The 25,935-nt window shown below is 35.9% G+C and overlaps 1 protein-coding gene across 1 annotated transcript in view; it reads left to right on the top strand.

Annotated features, from left to right (window-relative positions):
* The window catches only part of CORIN (corin, serine peptidase), a 282,039-nt gene that overhangs the window by 122,307 nt on the left and 133,797 nt on the right, over positions 1–25,935 (top strand). Inside the window, exon 5 of the mRNA XM_037828932.1 lies at positions 8,498–8,679. Coding sequence (XP_037684860.1) covers positions 8,498–8,679 — 182 coding nt within the window. The remainder of the gene's footprint in view (positions 1–8,497; positions 8,680–25,935) is intronic.

The following is a 25,935-nucleotide window of genomic DNA, read 5'->3' as shown; positions in this document are numbered from 1 at the left end:
ATGTGACTAGAACATAGAAATAATACTTGTGATTCAATTCATTCAAAGATCTGTTTTTAAGACATCATTTTGTGATGTACAAAAATCAAAACAGCTGTAAAAATAACTTTTAAAATATTGCAGTTTCTTTTGTGATTTGCTAATCCTCTATCCCATAAGTCCTGGAAAGGATGCCAAATAGTAGTGAGAATCAGGTTCATGTTTGTCAGAAGGGTATGAATTTTATATTCTTTTTCAGAGGCTGTTGTTGGTTTTATATTATCCACACCCATCTTAATTCCAGCTGTGTTTATCCATTAATGTTTCTGAAGTTTCTCTGAAGTTTCTCTTGTCAATGCCAATGGTCGTTAATGCCTAGGGTTTCCATTCGTAAAATTTTACTAATGTTTTCCACTTACATGGAAATTATTTAAAGATTGAATAGCACTTGTAGAACTTGCTGGCCTTAGGGGAGGGATCATGTGAGCAGGGGACACATGAGCTCTTGTACAACACGTTAAGTTGGGAGTTAAGTGGTGATGGTTCTACTCCCAGCTCTGCTATTGACAGCTTTATTCCAAGCAAGTGACCAAATCATCCTTTGCACATGATTCATTTACTCCCTTCAATAAATATTTATGGGGCGCTGATTGTGTATACCAGGGATACAACAGCTGCCTCCAAGTTCCAGTAACTGCTCCTTCCCCTTCACTAACAATTCCCTGTCCCGGCCTTTCATACTAGGCCTAAATGGTTTTTTTGAAGTCCTTTCTATTCCTTAGTAATTGGCCTTGTCAGTAAAGCTCTGCAGTGGTCCTGCTCTAGTCGGCCATCTCCTTCCTGCTGGAACCTGTTACAAATGATGACACAGTCCTGGTGTCCGAAGAGTTTTAAACTGATGTAACCAAAAAATTACTTCTCCCATTATTTCTTTTCTGACGTGAGGCAACAAAAAATATATAAAGATTCGCTTGCAGAATTTTTCATTCCCAAGTCTGTAGTGCGAGGAATCAAGGAAACTTCTATCCTGCGCCTCTCATACCCCACCTAGGCCATACCACTTATGAGGTCTCTTGAGGTCACCAGAATGTGCTGTCATAGGAAGCTGAGGCTGTTCTCATCATCAAGAGAGCAATGTTGTTTTGGTGGTAGTGGTGGTGTGTGTGTGTTGGGGCGTTGTTTGTTTGTTTGTTTCCAGTCATGGTGATAGATTTATGGTCCTGTGTTATCTGTGGCTCATGTTTGTGAGGGAAGGCCACCTTGGTGAGACATTTTGGAGGACTGGGCTGAAGTCACAGCATCTGGATAAGAGATCTTAGGTTTCAGTTTCATCACAGTGTAAAAGGAGGAACTGGTAGTAGATGATCGTCCCAGTCCCTTCCAATACTAACGTTCTTTCTGTGACTAAGTAAAGTCTGCAGCACCAGGGGTTGCCTGTGATGATGACTTTGTGAGCATTGTTCACTGGACAGCTCAACATAACATAGACAGATTGAGGAATACACACACACATATACACACACATTTATATTTATTTATTTAAATGATTGTATAGGTCTCATCAGTGGATAGTTAACCTACCTCAGTGGTATATTTCTGATTAAGGGATATTTCAAAAAAAAGTTTACTAGTTATCTATTGCTGTGTAACAAGTTACCACAACTTTGCAGCTTCAAACGATGCACGTCTATTATCTGGCAATTTCTGTGATATGAACTCTGGGTACAGCTCTCCTGGGTCTTCTGCATTCTGGATCTGTCACAAGGCTGCAGTCAAGGTGTCAGCCAGGACTGGGAGCTCATCTGAAGGCTTAACCTGGGAAGGATCCTCTTCCAAGCTCCTGTGATTTTTGAAAGAATTTCAGTTCCTCAAGGGCTGTTGACCGAGGGCCTCAGTTCCTAGCTGGCTATTTTTAGAACTACAGAAAAGTTACAAAAATGACACAGAAAGTTTCCATACATCCCTCACCTGGCCTCCCCCCCTGCTAACATCTTATATAATTATAGTATTATTATTATTATCAGAACCGGGAACTTGACATTGGTAAAATACCTTCAACCAAACTAAGGACCGATTCGAATATCACCAGTCTACTAATACCCTTTTTATGTTCCAGGATCCCCATTGCTTTTATTTTTGAAAAATAAACTAACTTTTAAATATATTAGGAGAGCTCAGAATTCAAAATGAATTTAAAACTCATGGAAAACAGTATACTCTTTTGTGGCGGGTAGACTCTAAGGTGTCCCTGTTAGAACTTTATCGAGGTGGTGTAAGAGATTTAGCTTTATCTTTAGTTGAAATGTGTCAGAGACATTTGTACAGCACCTTCTTACATCAATTTAAAATAATGCTCATTTCTAAAGTAGTATTCTGATGGCTAAAACAGACTCCTCCTTGTATGGAGGATTGCTTTTTAGTTGTCACTCCATTTGTTGCTTGGATATAGGCACTTATAATCCAAAATAGTGTGGTCAGTATCACTGCACTGTTCCATGTGATGAAAAGCAAAATACTTCAACTCCTGATAGGTGGTTGAAGTGATTCCGAAACAAGAACAAATGGTCCCTTATTTCCCTCACTGTTGGAAAGGGCTGCTAATTATTAATACTCTATCACGATTTCATGTGTCCTGGTATAGCAATTTGAAGTTTAAGGGTCTTGGTTGGTTATGCTTCTTAAATCTATTCAGAAACACCTTAGACATTTTTCTTAGGCCCTATTTTTAGAAGGGAGGCCTAATGGTATTTTAATGTCTCTATATATTCCCAGAACAAATCTTGAGAAAAACGTCTGTTACCTTTTCAAATTGAACAAAGCGGGTAGGGTTATCAGAGCTCCTCTGAGAAGCACTGCATTAAAGAATGGACTTTGCTGTACAGAATGCTAGTGATAAAGGACTATGAAAGATCGGCTCTTCCAAACCTCTCACTTTTTAAATGAGGAAACTGAGTCTGGTGTGAGTGAACTGCTGGCCCAAGATCAGACAGTGAACATGTGGAAGTTGCAGAATGCTTTCCTGCAGAAAAATGACCATAGTGAGTCAATGGCAGTAAGTCAATTTCTGAGTTAAAGAGGCTTTAGAACATGAAAACAGTCTCCTGGGCCTCTGCACGAAACTCCATTGCTGCTGCCAAAGAAGACTCTGAGAAAAATATGGAGTGATCAAAAAATATGTGGATTCAGAAGTGAGAAAAAGCCCAGGAACCACTTGGAAGAGTTGGGCCCCAGAGTGTTGTCAGCTTTTCAGTGATCTTCCCTACCCCAGAATGCAGGATAAAAAATTTTCTCTTTAAATGGTACCTGGAATTCCATCAATTTGAGATACATTTGCTCCAGCAAACAGTCTTCTAATGATGCAAAAACCTCAGGGAGGGTTACATGTGCATCTATCATTATGTATTACTTTTGACTTATTTTAAAATCTGTTTCCTCTTTTTGCAAGTCTAGTTGAGATCAGCTACATTTGGGAAATGTAGTTTGTTTGTAGGAAGGGAGGAAGAAGCTTTAGGGCTTTGGCGGAGGTGGTGGCTTGGGTTGGATGCTGGAGTGGGGTAGTCAGGATGGTAAACACTGGTGCCCATGTCAAGGACTAAAGGTGGAGGAAGAATGCCAAAGACAGCCCTAGCTTGGTTTACAACTTGACCGTGGGCTGCCTCACACCTAGAAAAGAAAGTAGAAACCTTTACCCTTTCCTTGAGCATCATCTCGGCCCCTTTGGCAATTACTACGATTCATTGCAGATTAATTCGACTTCTGTGTAATGAAGAACCCAACCACTGTGTATATGATGTTCCACTGACAAAGTGCATGCCAAGTTTTAAATCTACCTTGAATTGTGCTTTTGGAAGTAGGGACTTAAATGTAATAAAGTATTTAACAGAAAGGGTTCTTGGATCTATGTGCCTGAGCTTGAATCCTGGCTCTAATACTCACTACCTTGGTGATCTTGGACAAGTCTCTTATCTTGCCTGTGCCTCAGTTTTCTTGTTTGTTTGTTAGTGATAATAATAACAATACCTGTCATATAGGACTGTTACGTGAATTAAATGAGTTAATACATGTGAAGCATAGAACAGGGCCTATTAATGAGTAAGCAATTGCATAGTAAAAATTATTCTATTTTCTTCACGTTCCTCAACCAGTTTGGTCTGAGAAATTATACTCTCTGACTTCCCCAGAATAAGGTTTAGAAAAGGTAACCTTTAAAAAAGATGTTATTGTCACCAACCACCCCCCCCACCCCCCAGCCCTGATCAACATGGTAGAGTAAGATGCTTCATGGTTCTTTCCCATGGAAAGAAGCTTGAAACAACCAGCCAGAACTGGCAAACACACCTTTTTGCAGAGTTCCAGAAAGCAATTAAAGGACTGCAATAACAAGCTGAGCTGAATCAAGAAAATGCCTTTTTAACAGTGGTATCTCCTGGTGTCTTGGGCGGCCCTCCACCTCTTCTTACCAGCCTGGTGTGGATAGCTGGGCTGCTGGAGGGAGCAGAGTGGCTCTCATGTTCATGCTGGAAGTGTGTATGTCTGGCCCAATCTGTCTGGTGGTGGCCTGAGGTACTCACCATCCCAGAACTTGCCTTCTGTACAAAAGGCAGCTCAGAGAGCTCTGCTACAGAAGGCTGTGGGAGAGTAGTCAATTTATGCTGCCTGGGGCAAGAGATAGGTAGCTGTGCCTGGATGGTGAGGAAACTTCCCTAGGGAAGAAGGGACATTTGTAACTGTGTAAACTGGGTTATTCCTACAGTCACACATGCATGCCCCAGACAAAAGACATACACAGAAAAGGATAAGGGAGGCCCCTACACTTTGGCCTGGGGCTATTCTCATACAACCCGTTTATTATCTGTAAAAACAAGGAAAAGTGTTTTTTTCTTTTTTCCTTTTTTTTTTTTTTTGTTAGTGCCTGATATTCAAGGAAAACTTGTTCATAACACTAACTAGATCTAAGCTTGAGGAATAGACACAGCAGAGTCTAAATTTCAGCAATAACATATTAGTATATCAAAATGTCCAGGTTTCAACAAAAGGTTACAAAACATACAATAAACAGGAAGCAATGGGCCCAGGCAAAGGATGAGGTTAAAGCATTAGAAACTGTGAATGAAGAGGATCAGACCTGGGACATACCAGACAAAGACTTTGAAAAAAAACATCCTAAATTTGCTCAAAGAGCTAAAGGCAAACATGGACAAAGAACTAAAAGAAGTCAGGACAATGATACAGCAATACAAATTGCATATCAATAGAGAGATGGAAATTATGAAAAGGAACCAAACAGAGCTGAGGATCATAGTAACAGACATTACAAATTCCCTAGAGGGGCTCAACAGCGGATTGAGCTGGCAGAAGAAAGAATAAGTGAACTTAAGACAATTGAAATCATTCAGTCTGAGGAGCACAAAGAAGAAAGAATAATGAAAAGTGAACAGAGCCTAAGGAACCTATGGGACACCGTCAAGTGTACTGATATGCACATTGTGGGAATCCCAGAAGGAGAAGAGGGAAAGGGGTAGGAAGGATATTCAAGGAAATTGTGGCTGAAAACTTCCCAAATTTAGTGAAAGACATGAATATACACATCCAAGATGCTCAGTGAACTCACGGGCTAAACCCAAATAGACCCGATCATGGCATATTATAATCAGACTGTTGAATACTGACTATAAAGAGAGAATTCTGAAAGCCACAAGAGAGAAGCAGCATGTCATGTACAAGACAGCTCAATAAGATTGTGTAGATATCTCATCAAAACTATGGAGGCAAGAAGGCAGTAGGGTGACGTGTTTAAAATGCTGAAAACAAAAAGTTGTCAGCCATGAATTCTATATCTGGCAAAAGTGTCTTTCAAAAAATGAGGGAGAGATTAAGATGTTCCCAAATAAACAAAAGCTGCCTGGCTTTGTCACCACTAGATCGGCCCTACAAAAAGTTGCCAAAGAGGGTTCTGCAGGTTGAAGGGACAATAGACCTCAGATTGTAGGTGCATGAAGAAATACAGAGCTCTGGTGAGGGTAATGATGGGTAAATTTAAATGCCAGTAATATTGTATTTTTGGTTTGTAACTCCACTTTTAATTGCCTACAATATCTAAAAGGCACATGATAAATCCGTAGTTTTTTACTCCTAATGTATAAACATGCAATTTGTGACAAGACCTACATAAAAGAGGGTGGATTGGAGGGATATTGGAAAATAGTTTGTATATGCAAAGTTGGTAGCAAAGCAAACAAGATCGTCATAGATTTAGGATGTCAAATTTAAGCCCCATGGTAACTAGAACAAAAATATTGGAGACTATGCAAGCTCATAGAGTCAGGGGCAGGGGGCAGGAGGAATGGGTCATTCAATGCATAATGGATATAGGGTTTCTGTTTGGAAAGATATGAAAGTTTCAGTGAATGAAGATAATGAGAGTACTGCAATATTGTGAATGCTTGGGAGTGGTTGAGACAGGAAAGTTTATATTGTATGTATGTTCTCACAATTAAAAAAAAGTAAGAAAGAACACCTGAAGAGACAATGACAATTAAATGCAATATACATCATCCTGGATGGGATCTAGCAAGGGAGGAGAAAAGGCTTAAAGGGACATATTGGGACATATGAAAATATTGGAATATAGACTATAAGCTTTATATCAATATTAAATTGCTTTAACTTGCTAGCTGCATTAAAGGTGTTACATAAATGAATATCCTTGTCTTTTGGAAATGTACATGACTGTGTTAAATGTTCAAGGAGAATTGTATATGTAATCTACATTCAAGTATTCAGAAAATAGCTAGATACAGACAGACAGACAGATAGAATGATATGGCAAGGGTGAGAAAAAGTTAAAATTGGTGGATCTGGGTATTTGAGGGGTGGGGGGTATGTCACAGTTCTCTGTATGGGGTTTGTATTCTTTTATTACTAATTTCAAAATAAAAAGTTTTAAAAAATGTTAAGTGATTTTTTTCTTAGTCCTATAAATACCTGATACATTTCCTGAATGGTGGTCAGGTGTCTTCTGTACACTAAAATACTTGCCTGGATCAATTCATATTTTATATATCCTGAAGCTTCTTCTTCCAAATGCGAAACCTCTCTTTCCACATCTGCACTATTAAACTTAATTACCTATTACCATGTGTCAATGACTCTGTGACTATTAGCATTCTAAAAGATATTTAGTATTAAGGCAAGCTTCTGAGAGGAAAGTCAGAAGCATTTGTATGTGGATGTAATTGCTGAATACCCCTTTCACATTTTTTATATATAGCAAAATCTCTCTCCCAGAATTCTTTTACAGACTTGATCATTTCCATTTTAACTCGATGGCTGGCGTATCCCATTATGTTTTTGTAATTTGAAGAAGTAATAATGGGGTATTGTAAATGTGTTTGTTTGACCAAGGAGTTCATAAAGCACAATTATTATGTCTTTATATAGGAATAGGCAATACGGGAAGGCAGGTAAGGCATGGCCTGAAAGTTGAAACAACTGGATTCTGTTCCTGCCTCTGCCAGGAAGAAGCTGTGTGACTTCAAATCCATCCAGAGTTTTGCTGGGCCTGTCTCAGATGAAGGATTTGAATGAGATGCTGTTTGAGGTTTCTTACGGATCTAATATTGTATGATTCTGTGATATTTTGTTGACTCTACATTTGAATAGTGAGAGCTTTGATTTGCCTGATGTGTTACATTATCTTCCCCAGTTTCCTTAAAACCATTTGAAATACATTTGCCAGCCCGCCAGCCAGGGTGGGAGATGGAATCTATCACTGTAAAGTAGAAAAAGCCACCTGTGTCTCCAGGGAAACAAGTCCATGGCCTTGCCATTGTTAGTATCCTAGTCCCTAAGTATGGAGCCAGGGACACGAGAATGTTTGATTGCACTTTAGGTAAATAAAGACAAGCCCCAGGGACATCATTACACCTACTATTAATGAGCAATTACTTGCATTTTTCTAATTTTGAAGATGACAAAATAGAGATCTGAAGATAAATAACTGTGTAAGACCTTCTGAGTTGCCACTTGTCCGAATAATGTTTTTCTTCCAGAAGACTGGGGAGGGTAAGGAATAGCTTTCTGTCTGTTTCTCAGAGATATTGGCAAGACACTTTGACTTTCTCAAAGGGAAGATAAAAATAATGAGAGTAACCTATTTTGTGACCTACTTCTGCTTTCTAAATCAGAGCTTTCATTTCCATGTTAATTTTCCCCTTTTTATATTAAATAGAGGTTTATTTTTGGTTGATGAATATATTTCAACACTGGAAATAAAAAAAATCATTTGGGATAAATGCGTCTACAAAAGGTAGGTAGATAACATTATGGAACTAGCTTATTCCTTCTAGGATCAAGATAATAGGGTAGCTGAAATCCTTATAGTATTGAATGTAGAAATTTACTTTATTCAATATGGTAAATATAAATTAAGATTATAGTACTAAAACACTCTTTAACTTAATTGTTTGGAGAATATTCTGTAAAAACATTCATTTTTCACCTTTCTTTTTTCTTCTAGTCATGGACTTCTACCCTGCAGGTCTTTCTGTGAGGCTGCAAAAGAGGGTTGTGAATCAGTTCTGGAGATGATAAACTCCTCCTGGCCCAATTTCCTTAAATGCTCCCAATTTAGAAACCAAACTGAAAGTATAAACGCCAGCAGGATTTGCTTCTTGCCCCAACAAGAGAAAGGAAAACAATGTAAGTGCTAGTGTTTCATTTCATTTTTAAAAGTTTTTATTGAGAAATACCATTCATACATGAACACACATAAATGATAACTGTATAGTTAAGCAAATTTTAATAATGTGAACATACCCATTTAATTAGTACCCAGATCAAGAAGCAGAAGATCACCAGTGTTCCAGTTTGCTAATGCTGCCATTATGAAAAATACCAGAAATGGATTGGCTTTTATAAAGGGGGTTTATTTGGTTACAAATTTATAGTCCAAAGGCCATAAAGCATCCAAGGTAAGGCATCAACATGTGTATACCTTCACTGAAGGATGGCTGATGCTGTCCAGGAAACCTCTGTTAGCCAGGAAGCACGTGGCTGGCGTATGCTGATTCTTTGCTCCCGAGTTCTGGTTTCAAAATGCCTTTCTCCAAAATGTCCCTGGGTTTCTCTTAGCTTAGCGTCTCTGAACAGCCTTCTGTCTGTGTCTCCAAGAATCTCTAAGTGTCAGGAAGCATCTCTTGGGGCATTTTTTCCTCTCTTCGCTTCTCTGAAACAGACTCTGAGCTAGCATCTCAAAGCATCAGCAAGTAACTTTGTCAGCTTCCAAGTGTCTGACATGCCTGCGTGTCCTGGCTTAGCACATCCTGGGGCATTTTTCTCCCTCTGCTCTCTGTGAGAGGTCCCTTTAGAGGACTCCAGTAAACTAATCAAGACCTATCCTGAATGGGTGGGGTCAAATCTGCATGGAAACATTCAATCAAGAGGTCACACCCTAATCAAAAGATTAATCAATCTGCCTCCCAAAAGACTGCATTAAAGAATATGGCTTTTTCTGGGGGACATAAAATATACAAACCTGGACAACCAGTATCCCAGAAACCCCCTTGGGTTTCTCTCTACAAAGAAACCTCTATCCTGACTTCTATCTCTAGATAGTTTTCCCTGTTTCTGAACTTCATATAAAAGGAATTACATAGGAATGTACTAGTTTGCATATATTATGTCCCCCATGAAAAGCCATATTCTCTGATGCAATCTTGTGGGGGCAGATTGATTAATCTTTTTGATTAGAGTGTGACCTCTTGATTGGATGCTTCCCTGGAGATATGACCCACCCAGCTGTAGGTATTACCTTTGATTAGATTACTTCCATGGAGATATGGACCTTGCCCATTCAGGGTAGATCTTGATTTAATTTCTGGAGTCCTATAAAAGAGCTTACAAATGGAAGGACCTCAGAGCAGCAGCTAAGAGAGACATTTTGCAACCGGCCATTGAAAGCAGACTTTTGCTGACCCTTTGGAGATGCTAGCACAGAGTTTGCTCCAGAGAATCGAAGAGAGGACAAAATGCCCCAAGAGCAACATTTTGGAGAAAGCCATTTGAAACACAACCTGGGAGCAAAGGAAGAAGATGCTAACCACATGCCTTCCCAGACAACAGAAGTGTTCCAGATGCCACTGGACATTCTAAAGTGAAGGTAGCCTATTGTTGATGCCTTAGCTTGGACACTTTTATGGCCTTAAGACTGTAACTTTGTAACCAAATAAATCCCCTTTGTAAAAGCCAATCCATTTCTGGTGTTTTGCAAAATGGCAGCGTTAGCAAACGGAACAAGGAAGTACTCTATTTGTATCTGACTTCTTTTGCTCAACAGTATGTTAGAGAGATTCATTACATTTTCATCTTGTTGTGGGACACTCATTGTCATTGTTGTATCTAATATATGATTACACTATATATTTATCCACTCTACCATTGATAGACATTTGAATTGTTTCCAGTTTTGAACTATTATAAATAGTGATATTATGATTATTCTCATATATATCTTTGATTGGACATGGTTATATGTTTGTTCAGCCAAAAAGTTTTTAAAAATGGTTGTGGCAATGTACATTCCTACCAGCTATGAGTGAAAGTTGCAGTTGTGTCAAATTCTCCTCAAATGTTGGTATTGTCAGTTTTTTTTTTTTTTTTTTTTTTTTTTTCCAGTTTTAGCAATTCTGGTGGGAGTATTGTTACCACTTGCTGGTTTATTTTGCAGTTTCCTGATGAATTTGATCAAAATTTTCATTTTTTTGGTCTATTTGAGTATGCCTTTTTTTTGTGAAGTGTCTGTTCAAGTATGTTGTCCATTTTACTCTTGCTTTGTCTGTCTTTTTGCTATTGATTTGTAGTTCTTTATGAATTCTGGATACAAGTCATCTGTTGGATATATCTATTGCAAAAATCTCTTACTTTGTGGCTTGCCATTTCACTCTCCTATGGAATAGGAAGTCTTCATTTTAGTGAAGCCATATTATCAATGCTTTCTTTTATGGTTCATTATTTTTTGTGTTTTGTTTGAGAAATTTTCGCCTAGCCCTAAACATGTAAGTTTTTCTTCTAGGAGTTTTATTGTTTTCATAATTCTGGTATTGATTTTTTATATGGTGATTGATAAGGATTAATTTTTTTCTGTGTATATTCAATCAACCCACTCATTTATTTATTTATAGAACTATCCTATCCTTCTGCATTGCAGTGTCACCTTTGTTATCAATCAAGAGATTATGTGTATATCTACTTCTAGAGCCTCTTTGCTATAGAATAAAGCCAATAGCACACTGTCTGGGTTAAGATAGCTTTATAATAATTGTTGGTATTTCATGCTGTAAGTCCTCCAGTTTTGTTCTTCTTAAAGATTGTTTGGACTATTTTGAGCCCTTTGCATTTTATATAAATTTTTAAATCAGCTTACAATATCACAAATGTTGTTTATTAAAATTGGAATTGCATTAACTCTATAGATCAAATTGGGGAAGACCGCTTTACAATATTGAGTCTTCCAACAGGTGAAAATGATAATATGGTAATCTCTAATTAGGTATTTTAAATTAAGTATTCTTTAATTTCTCTTAATAATGTTTTGTAGTTTAGATTGTATATCTCTTGCACATCTTACCTCAGATTTATTCTGGAGTATCTGGCATTTTTAATTTTATTTCTTTTTAAAGTGTGAATGTATTTCCATCAGCCTCCTACCAACAAAACATTGTCTTTCCACTGGAAAAAAAATTGGCTGATACGTGTTCATATAGATGCACATATGCATCAAATATTTTTTCTAAAAGCACAAGAATCTAGCTGATCACCTCTTAGGTTTTGGTTTCTTTTTATTGTTGTTGTAGTTTTATACTATAATTTTTTTTCCTAGAGAAGCTGTAGACTTATAGAGAAATCATGCAGAAAATACAGAATTCTCGTATACCATCTCCCCATCACCATCACCCTTTCAATTTTCCTTATTATTAACACTGTGCATTAGCATGGTAACTTTGTTACAATTGATGAAATGATATTATAATTATACTATTTACTATAGCCCGTAGTTTGCATCAGGGTTCACTGTTTGTGTTGTTCAGTCCTTTTTTTTTTTTATCTTTTATTCTAGTGACGTATGTGCACCTAAGATTTCCCTTTCAAACCACTTCCAAATACATTATTCAGTGCTGTTATTTACATTCACAGGGTTGTGCTACAATCACTGCCACCCATTACCAAAAATTTTCCATTACCCCAAACAGAAACTCTGTACTAATTAAGCATTAACGCCATTCCCTACCCTGATCCCTGTCCCTGGTAACCTGGCTCTAGTTTCTGACTTTATGAATTTGCTTATTTTAACTATTGCATATCAATGAGAACATACAGTATTTTCCTTTTGTGTCTGGCTTATTTCACTTAACGTAATGTCTTCAGGGTTCGTCCATGTGGTTTCATGTGTCAGAACTTCATTCCTTTTTACAGCTGAATAATATTCCATATTTATATACCCATTGATTTATTGATGGACATTTAGATTGCTTCCATCTTTTAGAAATTGTGAATAATGCCACCATAAGCATGGGTATGCAAATATTTGTTTGAGTGTCTACTTTCAATACTTTTGGGTATATATCTAGAAGTGGGATTGCTGGATCGTATGGTAATTCTATACCTAACTTTCTGAGGAACCACCAAACTTTTCCACAGCAGCTACACCATTTTACATTTCCACCAACAGAGTGAATGTTCCTATTTCTTCACATAGTCTCTAATACTTGTTATTTTCTGCTTTCTATCTTTTCAATTAGTAGCCATTCTAGTGGTTGTTAAATGCTATTTTATTGTGGTTTTGATTTGCATTTCCCTAATGGCTAATAATGTTGAGCATTCTCATGTGCTTTTTGGCCATTTGTATATCTTTTTTGTAGAAATGTCTATTCAAGCCTTTTGCCCATTTTTAAATTGAGTTGTTTATCTTTTTGTTTTTGAGTTGTAGGATTTCCTTATATCCATATTGGATATATGGTTTCCAAATGTTTTCTCCCATATTGTAGGTTGTCTTTTTACTTTCGTGATAAAGGCTGATGCATAAAAGTTTTTAATTTTGATGAAGTTGATTTATTTATTTTATCTTTTATCACTTTTACTTTTGATATAAAGTCTTTGGAACTAGTGCCTAACACAAGGACCTGAAGATGCTTCCTTGTTTTCTTCCAGGAATTTTATTGTTCTGGTTCTTATATTTAGGTCCTTGATTCATTTTGGGTTAATTTTTGTATATGGTGTGAGGTAGGAACCCATTTTCATTCTTTTGCATATGGACATCTAGTTTTCCCAGCACCGTTTGTTGAAGAGACTATTCCTTCCCCAGTGAGTAGACGTGACCCTGTTGGTCTATATGTCTGTCCTTGTGCCAGTAACGTGTTGTTTTTATTACTGTAGCTTTGTAATAAGTTTTAAAATTGGGCAGTGTGAGTCCTCCAATTTTGTTCTTCTCTTTTAATTTGTTTTTGGCTATTTGGGGACATTTACCATTCCATATAAGTTTGATGATTTACTTTTCCGTTTCTGCAAAGAAGGTTGTTGGAATTTTGATGGGTATTGAATTGAATCTATAAATCATTTTGGGTAGTATTGACATCCTAACAATATTTAGTCTTCCAGTCCCTGAACACAGAATGTCCTTCCATTTGTTTGGTCTTCTTTGATCTCTTTTAACATTGTTTTGTAGTTTTCCATGTCAAGTCTGTGGTTAAATTTATTACTAAATTGTTGATTCTTTTAGTTGGTATGTTTTAATGTTATTTTAAATAGTATTACTTTTTATAATTTCATTTTCTCGTGGTTTATATCCGTCTTTGCTAAATCACTTATTTATTTTTATATTTTGTCTGTAGATTCATTAGTGTTTTCTAAGTACACTATCATGTCATCTACAAATAATGAAGTTATTTCTTTCTTTCCTAACCTATGCCTTTTGTATCTCCAACTCAGAGAGGAAGTTTTCAATGTTTCATCTTTAATTATGATGTTTGCTGAAAGAATTTTATGGATACTTTTTGTTAGGTTAAGAAAGCTCTTTTCTATTCCTTCTTTGCTGAGTGGTTTTTAAAATCATGAATGAATTTTGAATTTTATTAAATGCTTTTTCTACATGTATTGAGGTGGTCATATGATTTTCTTCATATTATGTTTATAAGGTGAATTATATCAATTGATTTTTAAAACTATCAGCTTTATTGAGAAATAATTCACATGCCATAAAATTCACTTTTATAGTGTACAATTAAGTGATTTTTAGTATACTTACAGAGTTGTGCAGCCATCACCCCACTATCTAATTCCAGAACATATTCATCACCCTGTAAATAAACTTCATACCCATTATCAGTCACTCTCCATTTTCCCCTCCCCCCAGGCCCTGGAAAATACTCATCTATTTCTGTTTCTATTGATTTGACTATTCTGGACACTTCATATAAATGGAATCATATTACATGGAGCCTTTTGTGACTGGCTTATTTCACTTAGCATAATGTTTTCATTGTTCAACCATGTTGAGCTTGAATCAGTACTTCTTTTCTTTTCATTGTCAAGTAGTATTTCATTGTATGAGCATACCATATTTTGCTTATCCGTACATAAATTAGAGAACACTGGATTGTTTCTACTTTTGGACTGTTATGAATAATATTTCTATGAACATTCATGTATACACTTTTGTTTCAATTCTCTTGGATTCATACCCGGGAGTAGGGTTGCTGGGACAAGTGGTAAATCTATATTTAATGTTTTGAAGAACTGCCAACCTTGCTATCAATGGATGATGGTTCCAGTTTCTCCACAACCCTGTCAACACTTTTTGCCCATATTTTTTATTGTAGCCATTCTCATGAATGTAATGGGGTATCTCACTGTGGTTTTGATTTACATTTTGCTAATGACTATGTAGAGCAACATTTCATAAGCTTATTAGCCATTCGTATGTCTTCTTTAGGGGAAAATGTCTATTCAAATACTTTCCCCATTTTTTTAAATTGGAATGTTGTCCTTTTATTCTTTATGTATTCTATAAACAAGTATCTTATCAAATATGTACTTTTCAAATACTTTCTCCAATTTTATTCATTATCTTTTTACTTTCTTAATGATAGCCTTTGAAGCACAAGAGTTTTTAATTTTGATGCAGTCTAGTTTATCTATTTTTCCTTTTGTCACGTCTGCATTTGGTGTTATATCTAAGAAATCATTGCCTCACTCAAGATCTTGAATATTTACTCCTAAGTTTCCTTCTAAGAATTCTGTAGTTTTATCTCTCACATTTAAATCTATTATCCATTTTGAGTTAATTTTTGTTATGGTATGAAAAAGAGGTCTACTTTCATTCTTTTGGATAGGATATCCAGTTTTCTAAACACCATTTGTTGAAAAGTATTTTTTTCCCATTGAATTGTCCTGGCACCCTTGCTGAAAATCAATTGACCATGAAGGTAAAGATTTATCATTGGACACTCAATTCTATTCCTATGATCTGTATGTCTATGTTATGCTGGTACCAAACTGTCTTGATTACTGTAGCTTTGTAGTAAGTTCTGAAACCCAGAAATGTGAGTTCTCCAAATATTTTGCTCTTCTTTTTCAGGATCATTTTAACTCTTCCGGATCCCTTGCATTTCCATATGAATTTTAGGATTAGTTTCTCAATTTATGACAATAGCCAGCTGGGATTTTGATAAGGATTGATTTGAATCTGTAGATCAATTTAGAGTATTGCCTTCCTAAGAATATTAAGTCTTCCCATACTTGTACATGGGATTATTTAGGTCTTCTTTAATTTTGTAATACTGAAGGTTTTGTAGTTTTCAGTGTACAAACCATAAACTTCTTATGTTAATATATTCCTAAGTATTTCATTCTTTTGCTGTTATTGTAAATGAAATTGTTTCCTTAATTTCATATTTGGTTACTTCATTGCTAGTGTATAGAAATAAAATTGATATTTTTATAATGATCTTGTATCCTGCAACTTTGCTAAATTCATTATTAGTTCTTATAGGTTTCATTTTTGTAGATTCCTTAATATTTTCCCTATACAAAAATCATATCATCTGTTACTAGAGATCATCTTATTTCTTCCTTTCCAATTTGGATGACTTTTATTTATTTTTCCTTACCTGATTGCTGTTGCTAAGTTCCCCAGTAGAGTGTTGAAGAACAGTGGTGAAAGTGGGCATCCTCGTCTTGTTCTTGAACTTTGGGAGGAAGCTTTCAGTCTTTTACCATCAAGAATGATGTTACCTCTTCTCTCCCTCCTGTGATGCTCAGTCCCAGAGGCGTTGTTTGTTGGAGCGTCACAGGCCTTAATGCCAGGAGTTTGGCGGTGGTTGCGACCCCCGACACCAGACCTCGTTTTGGGCTGGTATGAATATGACTGCTATGAACATCCAAAAACAACCCATTTCATGGACATATAATTTCCTGTCTCTTGGATAGAGTGAAGTCAGCAGGGAATATGGTCAAACAAAGTGCATGATTAACTTCAGAAGAAACTCAGAGGAAGGTTTTCAGAGTGGCTGTAACATTTTAAGGTTCAACCAGCAACATTGAGAGCTCCACTTGATACATATCCTACTAATATTTGATGTTAGACTTTATAATTTTAGAAATTTCCATGGATATAAATGGGTCTTTCATTAAACTCTTCTGATTATGTAATTGGAGATTTATAGAAAAAAAAAGAATGATGTTACCTGTGATGTTTTCTTTAATACCCTTTATCAATTTGAGGGTGTTCCCTTCTATTCCTAGGTTGTTAAGCATTTTTATCATGAAAAGGTGTCAAATTTTGTCAAATCTTTCTCTGTATCTATCGAGATGATAATGCAGTTTTGCCCTTTGTTCTAATAAAATGATGTATTACACTCATTACTTTTTGCATGTAAAACCAACATTGCATTCCTGAGATTAATCCCACTTGGTCATTGTGTATATAACTTATTCTTTGTTGCTGGTTTTGGTTTGCTAGTATTTTGTTGATGATTTCTTGTCTATAATCATGAGAAATATTGGTCTGTAGTTTTCTTTTCTTGTAGTATCTTTCTTTGATTTTTGTATCAAAGTAAAAATGACCTCATAGAATGTTTTTGCAAAAGTTCTATTCTCTTCTATATTTTGGAAGAATTTGATACAGGAATGTTAATATCCTTTAAACACTTGGTAGAATTTACCAGTGAAGGGATGTGGTCCTGGGTTTTTCTCTGTGAGAATTTTTTTGATTCCCAGTTCAATATTGTTTCTTATTATAGGTCTGTTCAGATTTTCTGTTCTTCTTGCATTGGTTTTGGCATTTGTGTGTTTGTAGGAATTTGTCAATTTCATCTGGATTGTTTAATTTGCTCACATACAATTGTTAATAGTTTTCGCTTATAATCCTTTTCATATCTGTAGAATTGGTAGTAATGTCACATCTTTCATTCCTGATTTCAGTAATTTGGGTCCTTTTTTTTTTTTCTCGGTTTGTTATTTTGTTGATTTTTTCAAACAATTAACTTTTAGTTTCATTGATTTTTCTCTATTGTTTTCCTATTATTTATTTCACTTATTTTCACTCTAATATTAATTATCTCCTTCCTTCTACTTGTTTGGGTTTACTTTGTTCTGCTTTTTCTGGTTTCTTAAAGTAAAAGTTTATGTTATTGATTTAAGATCCTTTTTCTTGTTAAATATGGGTATTCATAGCTAGAACTTTTCCTCTGAGTATTGCTTTAGCTTCATTCCTTATGTTTTGGTATGTTGTGTTTTCATTTTCATTTATCTTAAAAATTTTCTAAGTTCCTTTGTGATTTCTTCTTTGATCCTTTGGTCACTTAGGAGTATGTTGTTTAATTTCCACATATTTCAAAATTTCCAAAATATCTTCAGTTACTTATTTCTAATTTAATTGTATTGCAGTCAGACAACTTTTTTTATGATTTAAATGCTTTGAAATTTATGAGGGATTGTTTTATGGCATAACATGTGGCTTAACCTGGAGAATGTTCCATGTGCATTAAGAACTACATGTATTCTGCCTTTGTTGGGTGGAGTATTCTACAAATGTTTATTAGGTCTAGTTGTTTTATAGTGGTTTTCAGGTCTTTTATTTCCTTGTTGACCTCCTGCCTAGTTGTACTATTCATTTTTGAAAGTGTGGTTTTGAAATCCCCAAATATTATTGGGAATTTTCTGTTTCTCCCTTCAATTCTGTCAGTTTTTGTTTCATGTATTTTTGGTCTCTGCTGTCAGATGCATTTAAGTTTGGAAATTTTTATGTATTCCTGATGGATTGATTTTTTATCATTATAAAATATCTTCTTTATGTCTACTAACAATTTTTGTATTGTCTATTTTGTTTGATATTAGTGAAGCCACTTCAGTTCTTTTTTTATTACTAATCGCATGGTAAAACATTTTGTAACCTTTTATTTTCAACCTCTTTGAGTACTTGAATCTGAAGAGTATATCTTATAAGTAGCATATAGTTGATTCATATATTTTTTAGTCATTTTGTCACTCTGCCTTTTGATTGGAGTGACTAAGTCATTTTTATTTAATGTAATTACTGACAAGGTAGAATTTACATCTGCATTTTTTCTATTTGTTTTCTATATATCTTATGCCTTCTTTGTTCCTCTACCCTTCTTTACTGCCTTCTTTTGTGTTTTGTGTTAAATATATATTTTCTAGTACACTATTTTAATTTCTTGTTCTTTATTTTACTATAGTTGTTGAGATGTTTTCTTATTTGTTACCCTGGGAATTAAAATTAATATTAATATTAATACCAACTAAATTTCAATATTTACAGAAACTCTGTTTCTATGTAGCTTCATTCCCTAGCCCCTTCTTTGTTCTATTATTGCCATATAAATTACATCTTTATACATTATAGGTTCATCAGTGCAGTTTATGATTATTGTTTATGCAGTCATCTTTTAAATCAGAAAAATAAGAAAAGATTTATAAGCAAAAAATACATGTTTATGTCTTTATTTTTACCTATCTAGTTACCTCTGCTTGTGTTCTTTATTTACTCATGTGGATTCAAATTTTTGTCTAGTATCTTTTCATTTCATACTGAAGGACTCCCTTTAGTAGTTTGGTAGTTCTTATAGGGCAGATCTGCCAGTGAGACATTTCTCCCCCCATTTTTGTTTATCAGGGAATGTCTTAATTTGTCTTTCATTTGTGAATGATAGTTTTACTGTATATAGAATTCTTGGTTGATGGTCTTGTTTTCAGTACTTTAAATATGTCATTCCACTTTTTTCTGTATTCATGGCTTCTGATGAGAAGTCAGCTGCTAATATATGGTGGATTTGTTTTACCTAATGAGTTGCTTCTCTCTTGCTATCTTCAATTTTCAATTTTTTTTTTTTTTGGTTTTGGCTTTCAATAGTTTGATTGTGATGTGTCTAACTTTGGATATCTTTGAGTTGATCCTATTTGAATTTATTGAGCTTCTTGAATGTGTAAATTAATGTTTTCATCAGATTTGTGAAAATTTTGGCTACTAATTCTCAAATACTCTTTCTGACCCTTTTCTTCTCTCTGTTCCTTCTAGACTCCCACTATTTATATGTTGGTACATTTAGTGGTGTTCCCCAAGTCCTTGAGACTTTGCTCAATTTTTCATCATTCTTTTTTTCTTTCTATTCTTCATGCTGGATAATCTCAATTGACTTATCTCCAAGTTTTCTGATTCTTCCTTCTTCCAGCTCAAATCTGTTATTGAGCCTCTCTAGTGAATTTTTCATTTCAGTTATTATACTTTTCAACTGCAGTGTTTCTATTTGATTCTTTTAAAAATATAATTTATATCTCTTTATTACTCTCTACTTGTTGACACATCATTTTCATATAGTTCTTTATGAATAGTTTTCTTAATTCTTTAACCTTTTTAAAAATAGTTGACTTAAAGTCTTTGTCTAGTAAGTCTAATGTCTGATATTCTTCAGAGGCAGTTTCTATTGACTGCTTTTTTTCCTGAATATGTGTCATCCTTTCCTGTCTCTTTGCACCACTCATAATGTTTTTTGTTGAAATTTGGACATTTTAAATAATTTAAAGTGACAACTCTGAAAATTAGATTTGTTCTTGCTTTTGCTAGTTGTTGTTTTTTTTGTTGTTGTTGCTATTTGTTTAGTTGTTTACCTGAAATAATTATGTAAAATTTCTATTCTTTGTTGTGTTTGGCCACTGAAGTCTCTGCTTAAATAATATATGGTCACTTAAAGAGTGTACAGAGATTTTCTTTAATGCCTTTAACCAATATATCTCCAAGCCTGTGCCAAGGGGCTCTTTTTTTTTTTAATTCAGTTTTATTGTGATATATTCACATACTATACAATCATCCATGGTGTACAATCAACTGTTCACAGTACCATCATATAGTTGGGCATTCATCACCCCAATCTATTTTTGAACATTTTCCTTTTACCAGAAAGAATCAGAATAAGAATTAAAAATAAAAAAGAACACCCAAATCATTCCCCCCATCCCACTTTATTTTTCATTTAGTTTTTGTCCCCATTTATCTACTCATCCATCCATATGCTGGATAAAGGGAGTGTGATCCACAAGGTTTTCACAATCACACTGTCACCCCTTGTAATCTACATTTTTATACAGTTGTCAAAAGTCAAGGCTACCATGTTGGAGTTTGGTAGTTTCAGGTATTTAGTTCTAGCTATTCCAATACATTGAAACCTAAAAAGTGTTATCTATATAGTGTGTAAGAATGTCCACCAGAGTGACCTCTCAACTCCATTTGAAATCTCCCAGCCACTGAAACTTTATTTCATTTCACTTTGCTTCCCACTTTTGGTCAAGAAGATGTTCTCAATCCCACGATGCTGGATCCAGATTCATGCCCAGAAGTCATATCCTTCATTGCCAGGAAGATTTACGCCCCTGAGAGTCAGGTCCCATGTAGGGGGCGGAGCAGTGAGATCACCTGCCAAGGTGGCTTAGTTAGAGAGAGAGGGCCACATCTGAGCAACAAAGAGGCACTCAGGGGGAGACTCATAGGCACAATTATAAGCAGGTTTAGCCTTTCCTTTGCAGTAACAAACTTTATGGGGGCCAGCCCCAAGACAGAGAGCGCAGCATGTCAAGTCATCAGTCTCCAGTGTTTGTGAGAACATCAGCAACAATCTAGGTGAGGAAGTCCAACACCTCCGCATCCTCCCCCAGCTCCTCAGGGGGACCAAGGGGCTTTTTTTTGTATGTCAGTGTTTTGGCAGGCAGTTTACAACTGTGCCTTAGCCTTCATTCCCACTTGTGCTGAGCCTCAGTGTCAGCCAGAGGTAAGATATTGGGGCTTTCTCAGGTCTTTCTTGGGTATGTGCATATCACTGCACATTTACATGGCCTTATATAGTCTCCAGAATATGTTACAGCTCTTCAAAACCCCTGATAGATGTTCTATACCCCAGATTTTTCTTTTAATTTTTTTGTTTAGAATCTTATTTGCTCCAAACACTAATCTCTTCCTCAGACAGTTGTGATTTCAACAATTGTTGCTGATATCATTTTGACAAACACTTTGGGGGAGAAGGCTGTTCACCCTGAGCAAACCCTGTGTCAGATTAAATAAAGATAGTTTTTCTTACTGTAGATTTCCAGGGAGATGTCAGACAGGTCAAATAATTACGATTCTTTGAGAATGAGGGTCTTTGGGGATGCCAAACTTATTCTGTCCCCTTCATTGGCTGCTTGGCTGCTGTTTTTCACGGATACTATAGTTGGAAGATTATTGGTTTTCAAGGCTACCCCAGAAGTGGGGACAGGGGATGGGAATAAGGCAAGTTAAAATGATGCAAAACTTGCTGTTTTTACCAAAATTTAGCAATTTTTCTTGAATATATGATCATTGTATTGTTGTAAGTGTTTGGTTAATTTCCAGGGTTCAGAAAAAGTTGATTTTGCCAACTTTTGCCAGTGTTCTATTTGCTTCTATGGAGGAGAGGATTTTCCAAGGTTCTTACTCTCCAATCTGGTAGCACTTCCCATATACTGATTGCTTTATGAAAGTTGATCTGCTCTTTCTTTCCTGCAATAATCCCCAGTTGTTCATGATATTTAGTCTTTTTACTTATCTTTGGATTTGATTTTTGAATGTTCTGTTTGGGATACTTGCATTCATGTTTATGAGAAAAAGTGACCTGTGATTTTCCTTCCTTTTTAATATCCTTGTCTGTTTTTCATATTAAGGTTTTGCTGGCCTCATAAAAAGAATTGAGATGAGTTTGTGTAAGATTGGTATTATTTCTTCATTAAATGTTTAAAAGAATTTACTAGTGAAACCATGTGGATCTGAAGATTTCTTTGTGGGAAAATTTTTAATTAAAGATTCAATAACTTCAAAGGGTAGAAGTTTGTTTAGATTTTTATTTCTTCTAATTTCTTTTTTTGCTAAGTTGTATACTCAAGAAATTTGCTTCCATTTAAATTTTCAAATGTATTTGCATATAGGTATTTTTAATATGCTCTTATTTTTTTAAATATCTGTAGGATATTGGTAATATACACCTTTCCTCTAGATAGTCCTACTTTAGGTTTATCAATTGTATTTGTATTTTCAAGGAAATACTTTTCAGTGTTGTTGTTTTTTTCTGTTGTAGTTTCTATTTCCTTGATTTATACTTGCATCTTTGTTATTTCTTTGTTTCTAATTTTTGGGGGGTTTAATCTAATAGGGTTCAAAGTTTTGGGGGACATCCAGTTTTTCCTATACTAAGTGTCAGTGTTACTTCTTTTCCCTCCCAAACAGGGCTTGACCTTGGCATAAAAGACCTTCCTTACTGGTCTTGAATGCTGCATCACTCAAACTGTTAATTCCTGAGCTCATTCCTTAGTTTTCTAGGTCCTGCTAAAGGATATAAGAACTTCTTTGTAAGTGACTAGGGAGGTCCTTTGGCTTTCACAGGTGGCTTTTAATTTCCTGTTAATTGCCTGTAGCTTTTAGTTATCTTTTTCTAGGGCATTGATACTTAGCAATAAGTCATCCAACCCTATTGTCCTTATAGTTACTATGTCCCCCGTATTTCTCATATATCTGATTAATTACCTCACCTAGTGCATTCCTCTCCATAGGAACACTTCTGGTGTGTATTTTAATAATTGGACCCCTTTGCCAGGGAATGTCTGTCTCCACCAATGATGGCATCCTCACTACCAGCCCAGCAGTGAGTGATCCAGCTCAATTACCCCATCTTATCACCTGCTTTCTAGGACCACTCCTGGGATTGCTGCAAGATGGGTTTTCTGGAAATGGTCACTGAGGGGATTTTGGTGTACCAGGTATTTATTAAGTACCAGCACTTGTGTATAGGAGTGGAGAGAAAGCAGGATCAGGAAAACTGAGAAATTAAATTGCAATTCAGGCCCATCAGAGCTTTGGCCAAGTCCTTGCGGAGCCCTGGAGCCTATAAGAGTTGTTCCATTTTGGGACAAAATAGCTGGGTTTTTATATACCCACCTTAATCAGTTGTCAGATATGGTCCAAGGGAAATGGTTTGCCCTTGGGAGAGGCAGCTCTCTGCAGCTGTCTGCTGCTGAGGCAAAGCATGAAGGAGCTGACAGCTGGGACAACAAGTCCTTCCTTGAAGGACAATCCCGGTAATAGGCACACAGAGGGGCCAGATTACCTTAATCCAAACAGAGGCTTAGCTAGTTTTGCTGGTTTGTCATTTTTGTAAGGCACCATCCACCTCTGGTTTGTCTCCAATCCTAGGGTGCAGTTCTCCAGTAATCCCAACTGAGAAACCGGGGTGTTTACTACATCCCTGTCCTTCTTAGACAGTCCCAAATCCTTATTTTTTTTTTCTTTTGCAGAGCAAGTGAGACTGCTGGAAATTCCAGTTGCTTTTCCAATGATTTCTTCTTAACTTTTTAGCCCTTTGTCATCAGTGATGAATGCCTTGAGGGGAAATCCTTCCAAATGGTGGGCTCATTTCTCAGACCTTCTTTTCTCCTTGTATACTTGGCCCCTTAATACCAAGCTGCTTTAGCAGCAACAAACTCTAATTTTTGTTTCTCCGTCCCTGTGTATCACCAAAAGCTTGGCTGGCTTCTCTGCCTGTTTGCAGAGGCCCCATTTTCAGATTCTGTTTCTAGCACAACGCCAAGAATTGGCAAGTTCCACAAGGGAAAAAGCACCCACAGAATGTAGGCTCTTTGTTCCATAAGAAATCTTCTCTCTGGGAACTTGGCCCCTCACATCCTAATTGTCTTGTCAGCTCCCGGATGCCCTTGAACAAATGTTTCTTGTGTTTATCTGGCTTTTCTAGTTGTACTTCATGGGAGCACTGACCTGCTACAAGTAGTCAATGTACTGCATTGTAGTCAGAAGTGGAAGTTTTGTTTTATTTCTTTTTAACACACTATTGAGTAGAGGCTCGCTGCTGCATTAGGATTCCCTCCAAAAGATGTCATATGGTCCGAAGGATAAGTGGAAATATCTAAAAAAATTCTTCTCAGTCTTCTCTTTTACAGCTGCATTTGCTCCTGTTCTGATAAGAAAACTATGGTTGTTTTTAATAGCCATTTGGAAAATGTAGCCTGTTGATACAGGATTTAAAAACCCATGGAGAAAATTTGAAAATCAAAACATCATCAGTGTTCTTTAACACTGATTGTCAAAATCAAAACAAGACTCAGTTCTTTAACTCAAAATACTATTATCATTATTCTTTAATAGCTCAAACTGAAATGCTGCTTAATATTGGTTCTACAAATATTGGAGAAGACTGATGATACTGGAAAAGATTGGTGATCTTAGTGAAGATCTTAGAAAGAATGATGAAACATTTAAATTTAAAATTTCATGTTTAAAGAGAACAGAGATTTTCGAAGTATACTTATCTGAGATCCTCTACTTGTTTTTAGAATATCTGGCTGTAATAATTTTTTTTCCTGCAGAATTACTGCTTTGAAAATAGGTCTGATGCAATATTGATGCATTATTTCCCTAGAATTTAATTATTCTGTCTCAAGCTTGAGGAGTGAAAAGGATGCCAGTCATTATTGGTGTTTTTGTAGTTCATGTGCTAAGGAGGAAGCTCCTGCTGGCTATGATATTTGTAAATATGTAAGAATATGATTTCTAAAATACGCACAGTCACTAAAAACATGTTTCTTTATTAAGAATACACTCTATGCCAACTACAAAAGTATTTATTATATAATATAGTCTTAATCATTTAAGGGCTTATGCTATGGTACCCCTTTATAAATACAATTAATGATGTTCTTTTCTCATTCTGTCATTCATTCAACAGATATTGATTGGGTATTTACTCTGTGCTGAGAATTCTTCCAGGTACTCTGAGAAAATCAGTAATTACAATGGTCATAATATTAATTTATATGCATCTAGTGCAGTGGCTCTCAAACGGGGTGGTTTTGCACCCCAACCTTGAACATTTGGCAACATCTGGAGACATTTTTGCTTGTTACCTCTGTTGGGGTATAGGGAATAGTGCTGGCTTCTGTTGGCTACAGGTCAGAGATGCCACTAAACGTCTTACAGTGCACAGGACAACCTCCCCACAGCAAAGGACTTTCTCGCCCAAAATGTCAATAGTGCTACTTCTGAGAAACCCTGGTCTAGGACTTTATGTTTCGTGAAGTACTTTCTCAAAATAATGATTGTAATCATAATCATAATAACAAAATTAACATGCTCCTTATGCTTAAGGAATGTTAAATTTAACTTGGGCACCCACATGTAAGAAACATAATAATATTTATAAAGAAACATGAATAACTATATGTAAACATGCTAGCACACAGAAGGGATAAAAGGACATAGGCTAAACGTCAATGGAATAGAGTGGAGTCAGTTACGTAAAGGATTCCTGAAGATTTTAAAAGGGAAAGGGTCCCACCAGGCAAAGAGGAAGAGAGAATGTGTGCTGGTGCAGG

The sequence above is a fragment of the Choloepus didactylus genome, chromosome 3, assembly GCF_015220235.1.
Source record: "Choloepus didactylus isolate mChoDid1 chromosome 3, mChoDid1.pri, whole genome shotgun sequence".
Taxonomy (NCBI): Eukaryota; Metazoa; Chordata; class Mammalia; order Pilosa; family Megalonychidae; genus Choloepus; species Choloepus didactylus.
The sequence above is the reverse complement of the archived record's forward strand: the minus strand, read 5'-3'. Positions and strand labels throughout refer to the sequence as shown.